Below are 11,984 nucleotides of genomic sequence, written 5' to 3'. Positions count from 1 at the left end.
GCAGCAGGAAGAACACCTGCGTCTCTCCTGGCACCAGGTGCTGCTCTCCTGTCTAAATGAGAGTAATCTCCCCTCTCCTCTCCTGCCGTCTTTCACAAAGCAGATTAGTTTCGCGGTATGTTCCAGTCTGCTGATTCAGCTCCCTCAAGCACTATGCTGGGTGCACCAGTTATAGAGGCCATCGTTCATCAGAGAAGTCCACTGTCACCTACTAATTGGCATAAAATATCACCAATTCTAAGCTCCCCTCACAAAGCAAGAACCATCACGGCTGTATTGATTTCTTTTCATCCTCTCTTCTTTTGAACTAGGCTATCACTGAGAAGTCATGTTCATGCAGTAAGGCCTTTCTGAGTTGAGTTGATTTTATGTTCAGTGAGTGGATATTTGATGACATCAGATTAATATTAAAGGCATAGTTTTGGGGATAAATGCTGATTTACCTTAATGCTGAGAGTTGGACGATACCACTCTGAAATCTGTCAGTCCTTTAAATATAAGCCAGTTATCCTTGCTTAGAGTAAATACTGCTTCTGATACGGCTGTCTCGTAACAAAATCCAACCATGTTCACATAATGCCGGTGTAAATCCAGAACTCCTATTTGCAATCCAAAATGTTTAACTATTACTTTAATGTTGTGTATCCACACACCTTACACACAAATGTTGTTTGAATTAATAACATTTTATTTTAATTATATGTTAGTCTAAAGCCCACACATATATATATATATATATATATATATATATATATATATATATATATATATATATATATATATATATATATATTTTCTTTCCCAAAACTACTGTAATTTGATTTATTTAACATGTCTTTACTGTAACCCGGTGTACTGTAACCAAACTAGGAGTTGACATAAGATCAACAAAAAGTGGAATGCAGTCAAACAAGAAAATCCAGCCTACTAATTAACTGATGCCCTTTCAGCATTAAGTGGTTTCTGGTGTGGGTGAGACTGTATCAGATAATAATTGTCATCAGACTGTGTGGGACTGTAGCCATGACAGTGTCTGGACTCGGCTTGACAGGTGGAGCAGATGAGGAATGAACTCCTGCAGGAGAGGGCTAGCAGACAAGACCTGGAGTGTGACAAGATGGCTTTGGAGAGACAGGTACACACTCTCCTGTCTGGAGGAAAACCCTACAAACTCAGAACTAATCACCAACTCATTTCATTCATGTCTTTTCTTCATTTTCATTGAGTTTCCAATTCATTTATTTTTAATACACTGATATTATTGTACTATATATATTATGATATACACATACATTTGCCCAGTTATGTGCCTCACTACTTCTGTCTTTGTGACCTCTCTAGACCAAAGACTTGAAGAGCAGAGTGGCTCATTTAGAAGGCTCCCACAAGTCCAACAAAGAGGGCCTGGTAGCCCAGCTGGAGGATCGCATACAGGAGTTGGAGGGGAGACTGGAGGGGGAGGAAAGGTGAGATGAAGGGTCCAAAGGGGAATAGAGCGGAGGTTTGCTGTGGTCAAGGTGACTGAAGAGTAGAGCGTTAGTGGGGAAAGTTAACTGGAAAGTAGAGAACTAGGTTAGCTATGACAGCCCGGGAGTGACTAAGTTCAAGTTTCTACTTAGACACTGATGGCTTTGGACATTTAACATTGGAGCCTATATAGAAGAAGGAGCTCATAACTTTCAATATTTCTGTAACTTATGTTTATCAATTGGATTTGGGACTTCAAATCAGACTATCCAGTGACTTTTAGAATCATTTTCTTATTCAGAGGAGAAAATCCTATTCTGGGTATTTAAATTCTTAGGGGGAAATCTGAACAGCTCTTAATTATTAGAATTCAAAGATTGTATGTCAATATGATGTGCTGCACTACATGTACAGTATGATGATGCATCGCGTTGCATGGGTTTCAGGGAGCGTGCCAACCTGCAGCTGGCGAACCGCAGGCTAGAGAGGAAGGTTAAAGAGATGATGATGCAAGGCGAAGAAGAACATAACTCATTGCAAGATCAGAAGGACCAAGTACGTAATACACACTTTCATGTCCCGACTAACCGTCATTAGACTTAATGTACTACATACTCTACTCTAAATTAATATTTGAAAATATTTGTAGAATTCTTTTAACCCTGTGCTTGTTGGTTCTTCTTGAAGTTGAATCTGCGTCTAAAGGCCTTGAAACGGCAGATGGACGAGGCTGAAGAGGAAATCGACCGACTGGAGCACAGCAAGAAGAAGATGCAGAGAGACCTGGATGAGCAACAGGAGGCCAATGAGCAGCTCCAGGACCAGCTCAAAGCTCTGCGAAATGAGATCAGGTAAACTCATAAAAACAACATCCAATTTGTCATCCGTTACAGACTAATATAAGAAAAGGTTTAAAAACAAAATAATAATGCACAGACATTGTCAGTGTCCTAGTTATAAGCAGCAAGATACCCAATGGTTAGCTCTGTGGCCTCACAGCAAGATGGTACCGGGTTCAGACCCTGGTTGTCCCTAGCCTTTCTGTGTGGCATTTGCATGTTCTCCCCATGTGTATGTTGTTTTTTCTCTGGGTGCTCCTGTTTCCCCCACCACTTAAAACATGTTCCCCTCCTGCTGCCATAATTCATCCAAGTCGGTACTACAATTGGTGGTGGTAGAGAGTAGGCCCGCCCTCCCTGAAGCGCTTTTATTGTGTCTAATGATGTTTTTCAACTGCTGGTAACAGCTCAGCTTCCGTCGACTCGACGCCCCGACGTCTCCGTTTTCCATTGCAGATTTTAGTACCGTCTCAGCGTGGTTGGTCATTTTAAGGTGCTGCAGGAAACTGCCTTGATCTAACGCAACGCACACACCGTATGCTGAAGGTGTGTTGTTTTTGATTCTTGGCCACAGCCAGGAGACAAATTTTGGTCCAAAAGAAGCTGGAGGCAGCAAAAAAACAAGCAAACATTGGCTAAACTATTTAAAAATGCCGGGGGTTTGTTTCAGGACACCCCCGTCTGTTGCTAGCAATGATGACGCAGTGTTTAGTGACGATTCTCTCCGACCAATCAGTAGTCTGCAGGTTTTCACGTCACATTTTGGTGTCACCTCAGCTGGCTTGGAACCTCGACGGAGATGATACTAAAAACTACCTGTTAGAAGGTACCAGGGACATTTTTCACAATGGAAATACACAAAAACAAGTAGAGGCGAGTCGAGCAGGTACCATGTAATGAAAAACCACCATATGATAAAGCGCTTTATAAATGTAATGAATTGCTATAATTTTATTCTTTCTCATCCAGGCGTAAGAGCACCTCAGCACCGCTGCTCAACACTCTGGACGACGACGAGGACGAGGACGACATCAGCACCGACGGGGAGACGTACTTCAGCTCATCATTGGGGTACAAGCGCTCCTCAAGTCAGGACAACATCTTGACCACCTTCACTTTGTAAAGAAATGGGAGGGGAGGTGGATGATAAAACTGCTTTATATACATCACTGTTGGACCAAACAGCTGGAGAGCCGTGCCACATGCTTTTTGAAAAGACTACACACAAATATCGGTGTGGTTCATTCTGGTCTCAATCTCAAATTCAATCAGTATTATTTGAGCAGCTCTGAGATGAATAGATTAAATCAAAGTTTTGATGTCTTAGCCTGTCCCATGGAAAATAAATGTATATACTGTTTTAATTTGGTAATGTTACGTTTCCACATTAATACTTCTGTAAATGGTGTTTGTGGATTCTCCTTTGTTAATATAACACATGATTATCCTAGCATTAGTAAACCTAAAAAACGCACTCTTTAATTCTCTGTAAAACAATACAACCAGGACTGCCTTTGTGAACAATATGAGGTGATTAATCCTCACTGTTTTATGCCTATCAAATATGTTAAATGTATGAAAGTTCTATATCATTCCATTTAAAAGAAAATCTTTACATTTTATGATTGAAGATCATACCTGAGCGTATGAATTGACCAGTGCCAGGATGTTTAAAAAAAATATTTATTCACGGTTGAATACACAAGATCCTGTCTCATTGAGGGTTTTAGGGAACAGTTAATGAGGGACAGTTAATGAGGGACAGTTTTATATGGTTTGATAGGAATAATAGGTTCCTTTCAAATATTAACAGGCATTTGTTGCTATTTTATCACAAGTTACTCCAAATATTCGTGACACCGCATAATTGCTTTTACATCTAACGGAAAAGGCTCTTTAATGCAATCATGTGCGATAAAACCTAAATTAATTAATTAATTATTTAGTCTTTTCTGTGATTATTGATTTTGAATCAGACTTCTCTCAGTTACAGTACCAAACAAAGATACACATATCAAAACAATTTCATCTTTGAAGATAATATATTAGAAACACGTTGATCTAACTTCTATCTTAGTGATTTCTCTCCTGAATGAGGTAGTGTGGATAACTGGACATGGTTTCAATCTTTTTGTTTAACCTCATATGTGTGTGTTTGTGCCATGGATGTGTGCTCTAATTTTTCTTGAACTCAATGAGGGAATTTCTTCAGATGAGAAACTGACATTTGATGTTGTGCTACACTGTGATGATTTGCACTCTGTTGGCTCTGCACGGAATGTAAGGCTGGCATGTAAGTCTGACACCTGCGGAGGGAGAGTGGATGGAGACAAGTTGCTGCCACTACCTCTCTATACACGTGTACATTCATAAATCCTACTGAGACTAAAATAAAGTTACTTCCAGTTACTCTTACATGTTTCTTTTCTTGTTGAATAATTCCTGGAAATTGATTGTAACACGTAAAGATCCCTTTCAGACATGTTTTAGCATAAACATGTATAAACTGTATAAACATTCTGCTTTGAATAATGATTTGTATCATTTTTCCACAAAAGGTATGTCGTGTTAAGAATTATTAAGACACTTATTATTGACTTGCATCTACTCCTCCCTCATTATAGAAATCAAACTATATGCAAATATGTATTGATTAAGATTTTTCTGATATAATTCATTTATTATTCAGATGCTTAAGTAGAAAAAAATCAACTGAAAATAGTAAAAATCCTGTGTTTTAGGTTTTACTCAAGTATCAGCAAAATGTAATCCAAGTATTTTAGAAAGGCTTTTGTTTTAATATTAGACAAGCTATTGAATTTGTATCACCTGTTAACTTGTGTGCAGTATTTTAATAACTGATCAAGGTGGAGCTGATTTAAACTATTCTATGTGATGATCATATTGTAAATTTCTTTCTTAAAATAGGTGAAAGAATCTGCCATTCTAGTTCGACTGTTTCAGCCTGTCTCTTTCAGAAATAGTGTGAGAAAATAAGACTTTTAATACTCAATAATAGACACGTATTACTTGAGGATATGAGATTTTTTGCAGAGTTTGCACTATTTAAAATGTGACATCTACAAAGCAACTGAAAAAAATGTACACAGTTGTACACTGACTTCAGTCAGCCTCTGTGATAAAATCTGTGCGGTCAAAGCAGCTGTGACAAGAGCGGCTCTTTATCTTTAATTTCGTGCTCAGTGGGTCAGTATTCTTCCTGCTCGAACATATGAAGCAAATGAATCCTGTGTTTGGGCCTGACCCCCTTTCAGTACAGAGCTTTGACCTGCTTTATTCTCTGTGGAAAAGATTATTCCTGGTATCAAGCTGGAGCACAGTGGAAAGTGGATGTATTTGTGTCACATTGCAGATGTCTGCTTTTACTTTGATATTAATTAATCAGTGTCAAAAAAGCCACAATAATCCACTTTGATTTCATGTTTTAAAACCAAACTAGGGGTGTAGACGTCCCAGTCTTTCTTTCTTTAGACTGGTATCCACAGCTGACTGCAGCAGGACAAGGAGGTGAATGGGCTGAGCTTTCTTTTTTCACACTGGCTATTGTTGGCAGGGCATGACCTTTATTTATTGCTATTCTGTGTGCAACAAACAAATCAACCTTTGGCTTTCAAGTGCCATAGTATTACTGGTATCTCTCTCTCTCTCTTTTGTGTGAAGTCTCAACTCATAGGGGCTGTTGGCTGGACGGCTTAAGAGGGGAAAGTTGTGTATGCTTAACAAGGTGATCATTCTTGGGATTCCTTTATGTGCTTGAGTGAGTGCAACCAGAGTGACTGCGGAGAAATAAAGAGTTAGACAGCTGAGAGTCTCGGAGGGAACTAAGTTTCATGATGTACAGGATTTTAAAAAAAAAAGCCTGCTCTTTGTCACACGGAGCTCTTTATTTCACACTTCTAAATACGAACCATACAAGTTCAACAAGTCTGTTTATGGCAGTTAAGTGTAGGTGGTAAGAAACAACACATTTGTTCAAAATATCATAGTGCCATGGTGCCCCCTAGCTGTAATAATGGTACCTGGTTTCATTGTTTGGGTTTTCTAACAACAAGTAAGCTTTCCTAAAAACTAAGATGTGATAGAAGACCCGAAATTAACAGAAACAATCATATTAATCAAATGAAGATCTGAACATTATTTTGCCAGTGAGTATAAGATAAGATAATATAATTTGGAGTTTTTTTAATTGAGTGCAAAAGTGGGCACTATCAATGAAAAGACATGCCTGTTCTGTGTTTCATTATTTACAGGCATCAGCATTAAAAACAAAGTAAAGACTAAACGGTTTTTTATCCCCGAGCTGAGCTATCAGACCTCGGCAGACCCAGAGGGACATAAAGGAGGATGTCTCCCACTCAAACAACCAACATAACTCTTAAATAATTCCTTCTTGATGATGTATAGTTTACTATAAGACTTTTGTTATAACTATTTATTATTATATTTAATGGCTGGTTTACTGAATGTGGTGCAAAGATAAAAGATAGATGTCCTTTTTGTAAGTTCAGTGACCTTTACACGGTATGTTCTGACCTCATATCCTCAGATCTTATTTGTAGATCAACCCCTACAAAGTTGTATTTAGTTTTTGTGTTTTGAGTGATACTTGTAACGCTGCTCAGGTTCTGCACAATAACACCTTAGCTTAACATTTGCCTCAGGCAATAAAAACCTCAGACCAGCAGGACAAACCTGCTTTCCGGGCTTGTTTGTTTTGAGTCACTATGATGTATTGCAACTCTTTTATGATCAACATATAGTTTTTGAAAGCATTTTACACGGCTGAGTTCATTTTTTTCAGAAATGAAGCACTTCTTAAATTATATTGGCAACACAAATGTCAAATTCCTCCAACCACGCAAATAGATCCTTTGATTTAAATGAAATAACCTGAAAGATGATCAGATTAGTGTCAGAAAATATTTTCATTGTTATAAATACATTCTTATTGCAATGTTCAGTACAACATGGTCACAGTATCAGGGGCATGTGAGAGCCCTTACACAGCAATTATTTTAAAAAGGGCACCATCCCGGAACTACCATACAGTGGAAAATCCACTTGATATTACATTGAAACGTCAGCAAGCATATCCAATGTGACACTCCTTTTTTGGATGATACATATATATAATTTCCTTTGTGGCATTGAACCTTTCCATCGGAAAAAACTCAGATTTCACTCCAACATTGTGTTAAGTAGAAGTAAAAAAAAAAAAATTGGTTTACATTTGTTCAAGTCTATCTACTAACAAATACACTTCAACAAATGTGAACTTAAATAACTCAAGGGGACAAAATCCACAGTGTGCAGTTCAGCCAAATATACAGAGGTTTCAGCAGTTACAAAACTCAAGAAGGGACTTTTTAAATTTACTAGTGCTGTACCGATACCAGTATCGGTATTACCTCTGATACTGCCTAAAACGCTGGTATTGGTATTTTGAAGTACTGGAGTTCATGCGCCGATCCAATACTGTGTAATAAAACCCTTAAGAAAATCTGCGTTAAAGTAGTTTATTTTTTTTGTTTTTCTGTTTTATCTAACTGTCAAACTGGATAATAAAAGAACATTCTGTCATGTTCATTGTTTGATTGTTCATGTTTCACAAAGATTGTGACATGAGCCAGACCAACAACAAGGATAGAAATCATATCACATGCTTACAGGGATAGTATAGCATACAGTTGTTAAAACATAATAAAATATGTGACATACTGGTATCGGATCAATTCTCGGTATCGGCCACCACGCAAGTTTAGGTATCAGAATCAGTATTGGGAAGCAAAAAATGGTATCGAACCATCTCTAAAATGTAATGTGTTTTTGGTACCAATTTCCCAAATTCCCTTGGTGTTACTATTCCTCTGCCCCTGCTCAGCAAAGAAACTCTGTTGGGGGATTACCAAAGTGGGAAAGACTGCAACTTCCCTACTTGCTAAAACTTCATATGAACTTCTTAATCTGAACATAAGATGTAATTTTCACACAGAATGAAGACTGTGTGGACTTTTTCCCCGATCACTTACATGATAAATTGCTGTAAGAGGATTACATCTCTTTGCAGCCACTGTGGAGAAGAGACGCATTGACGCTTTCTATGTACATATTGCATGTGTTAGTGTTGCCTTCAAACAGACCTTTGTTTGTACAGCAGCTTTGATATGTGTGAGAAAAGTTCCTACTTTAAGTAAAAATATTCAGCTTTAAAATTGTCCTAATGAAAAACTGCACATAAACACAACTTTTTAAGCAGCTCAGTCAGTTGCTTTTTGAGCTTGCCGCACATTTCTGAAAGCAGTGCTGCATTGGGAAGCTGCTTCACTTCATCACAGCACATTTGTCTGTCAACAGTTGCAATGGTGTTTATCTGTCAAGCGATTGCTAAAACGTCAACCTGAATTCCACAGCTTCAGGGAAGTTGAAAAGGAACACAGCTATTGTTGTTGGTTTTAACAGCAAAGTCTTACACGAGCAACTGCTTCCACACAGGAGATAATTATACTTTATTATAACTATATTATTACATTTTTTAGTGCTGTGCAAATTACAGGCCAAAGGTTTGGACACACCTTCTCTTTCAATGTGTTTTCTTCATTTTCATGACTATTTACATTGTAGATTTTCCCTGAAGGCAACAAAACTACGAATGAAAACATATAGAATTATGTACTTAACAAAAAACTGTGAAATAACTGAAAACGTGTCTTTTGAATAAATCCCTAACAGTGTCACCAGCAAAGCACCCCCACACCATCACACCTCCTCCTCCATGCATCACAGTGGGAACCAGACATGTAGAATCCATTCGATCACCTTTTCTGCGTCGCACAAAGACACAGCGGTTGGAACCTAAGATCTCAAATTTTCCCTCATCAGACCAAAGCACAGATTTCCACTGGTCTGATGTCCCTTTCTTGTGTTTCTTGGCCCAAACAAATCTCTTTTGCGTGTTGCCTCTCCTTGGCAGTGGTTTCCTAGCTCCTATTTGACCATGAAGGCCGCATTCACGCAGTGTTCCCTTAACAGTTGTTCTACAGATGTGTCTGCTGCTAGAACTCTGTGTGGTATTCATCTGGTCTCTAATCTGAGCGGCTGTTAACTTGTGATTTCTGAGGCTGGTGACTCAGATGAACTTATCCACAGCAACAGAGGTGACACTTGGTCTTCCTTTTCTGGGGTGGTCCTCATGTGAGCCAGTGTCGTTGTAGCGCTTGATGGTTTTTGTGACTGCACTTGGGGACACATTGAAAGTTTTCGCAATTTTCCTGACCGACTGACCTTCATTTCTTAAAGTAATGATGACCACTTGTTTGTCTTTACTTAGCTGATTGGTTCTTGCCACAATATGAATTCTAACAGTTGTCCAATAGGGCCGTTGGCTCTGTGTCAACCTGACTTTTGCACAACACAACTGATGGTCCCGACTCCATTAAGAAGGCAAGAAATTCCCCTAATTAACCCTGACAAGGTAAACCTGTGAAGTGAAAAGCATTTTAGGTGACTACCTTATGAAGCTCATTGAGAGAACACCAAGGGTTTGCAGCATTATTAAAAAACAAAGGGCGGCTACTTTGAGGAATCTAAAATATAAGAAATGTTTAAGAGTTATTTCAGACTTTTTTGTTAAGAAAATAATTCCATGTGTGTGACTTCATAGTTTTGATGCCTTCAATGAGAATCTACAATGTAAATAGTCATGAAATTAAAGAAAATGCATTAAATGAGAAGATGTGTCCAAACTTTTGGCCTGTACTTTATGTGTTGCACTGTTCTATTTGGTCAAGGTAGAGCAAATGTTGCCCTTCAAAATTTCTCAGAGCTCAAAGTGGCACCTTCAAATTGCTTGCTTTGTGCAAGAAATATGTCAAACCCCAAATTACTCAGTTTACGATAATTTAAGACAAAGGGAAAACAGCAAATCATCACACGAGAAGCCGGAACCATGATTAATCAACTAATCATTTCAGCTGTAATGAGATCTGAAATAGTGAGTTTAATCTATAACAAAGCATCAAATCATGTAGAATAATAATATGTAATACAACTACAGCCATCACATAAATGTAATGGAGTACAACATTTCCTTCTGAATTGTAGTTGAGTGAAAGTACAAAGTGCCATGAAATGGAAATACTCAATTAAATATAAGTAAAGTTCTCAAGTAAAGAACTTGAGTATTGTTAGTTACCTTCCAAAACATGTTGCTCATCTGCTTGTTGGCATATCATAACAGACATTATCTCAGGACACCCTACAGACAGAGTAGGTCTAGAACTACTAATTATATAATTTTCAGAGACCCAGCAATTCCCCCCAAGAGCATGTATTTGGTATGTGACATGAGTATTGTGACACAAAACCCCAGAGGATAGCACTTTAAAGTATTACTAAAACACTTAATTCCAAAGTGGTCCTGGATGGAAACAATGGAAGCAATCACATTCCAATATAAACCTACTAGTCCCTTTTGTAACCTAATGTCCATGGCTCAAACTCCCTCTATTAAAAGTGAACCATCTCTACCCAAAAAGCAGCCTTAACTTTTGTTTTAAAATAGCCTTTGTTCCATGAGAAGATCCCAGTACTGACAAATTATCCCCTTGTTGTTTTACCTTTAATATGAGGAACACTGCACTGCACTGCACATAATGCTTGCTCTCATATTGCAATTATGTTCCAACTATGTGACATTTTACATTTCATATTTTTGGGGCTTTATTTTTTTGTTTTTTCAGTCAAATGTATTCCATGTTAAATCTGGTTGTTAATGGAAGACCGGCCCCGTGGAATCAATCCAATACTGAATCAAAATCTGACCAAAAAACAGTTAAAGTACAATCATGACAGGAAGTGAATAGGACATGTTTATAGGAGAGGACTTCCACATGGATTTCAACATGACATTGGACTTGGACAAAGGCCTGGCTGAGAGACCGGCTCACTGATTGCAGAAGTAAAGATATACTGTTTGTTGACATCTAGTTACTGATTAACCACTCAAACCTGCAGAAATACCACGTACACTGATCTGGGACATTAGCTAACAGCTGATTATTGTTGACAATAAATAATGCTCAGCCAAACAAGCTCTTGAGTCCTAGTTCCGGAAAACTTTTTCTAGTGAAAGGGAGTGACTGGAGGCCATTCATAAAAGAATGTGTTCTGGCTGTTAGGACTGATAAGTTAATGTAAACCGATGACATTGTGTAAAAATGTCTCTTCATTCTCCAACAGTATAAATAATATATTGTCTCAAAGTGACACCTGTATCAAAAGACACCTCCTGTAGCTTTACTGTAATCCAGGTTTTGACTATTTGGAAGTAGAACAAGAGATTTCTATTCTCTCAGAGGCAGTGCTGGAAGAACTATTCAAATCATTTTTCTTTTTTGATGTAAAAGTACAAATACCACATCACAAGCTTGTGATAAAAGAGCAAAAAACGCTATGCAGTAAAATACATTTTGCAGTTATTAGTGGATTATTAAGACTAAAACAATTTCCATGTATATAGCCATAAAGAGAATATATGATCTCCTTAACTGTAAAGAAAACACAAGTATCAGCTCCTCCAATAAGCCACTCCTATTGATAAGAATAGCTCCACCTGTCCCAGCCCAAGTAAGAGGACCCACCCTGTGAAAGTCCTGCTCT

The 11,984-nt window shown here is 38.1% G+C and overlaps 1 protein-coding gene across 3 annotated transcripts in view; it reads left to right on the top strand.

Annotated features, from left to right (window-relative positions):
- cgnl1 (cingulin-like 1) overlaps positions 1–4,721 on the top strand; it is a 29,783-nt gene extending 25,062 nt beyond the window's left edge. For 2 of the 3 annotated variants that reach the window (XM_034879960.1, XM_034879967.1), the window contains exons 15-19: positions 1,052–1,135; positions 1,342–1,466; positions 1,914–2,022; positions 2,155–2,318; positions 3,276–4,721. In XM_034879960.1, the coding sequence (XP_034735851.1) occupies positions 1,052–1,135; positions 1,342–1,466; positions 1,914–2,022; positions 2,155–2,318; positions 3,276–3,429 (636 nt within the window). In that variant the 3' untranslated portion in view covers positions 3,430–4,721. The remainder of the gene's footprint in view (positions 1–1,051; positions 1,136–1,341; positions 1,467–1,913; positions 2,023–2,154; positions 2,319–3,275) is intronic. The other variant, XM_034879976.1, reaches the window with a different exon arrangement.
- Positions 4,722–11,984: the final 7,263 nt, after the last annotated feature.

The sequence above is a fragment of the Etheostoma cragini genome, chromosome 1, assembly GCF_013103735.1.
Source record: "Etheostoma cragini isolate CJK2018 chromosome 1, CSU_Ecrag_1.0, whole genome shotgun sequence".
Taxonomy (NCBI): Eukaryota; Metazoa; Chordata; class Actinopteri; order Perciformes; family Percidae; genus Etheostoma; species Etheostoma cragini.
Note: the sequence above shows the minus strand (reverse complement) of the source record. Positions and strands in the feature narration are given on the sequence as shown.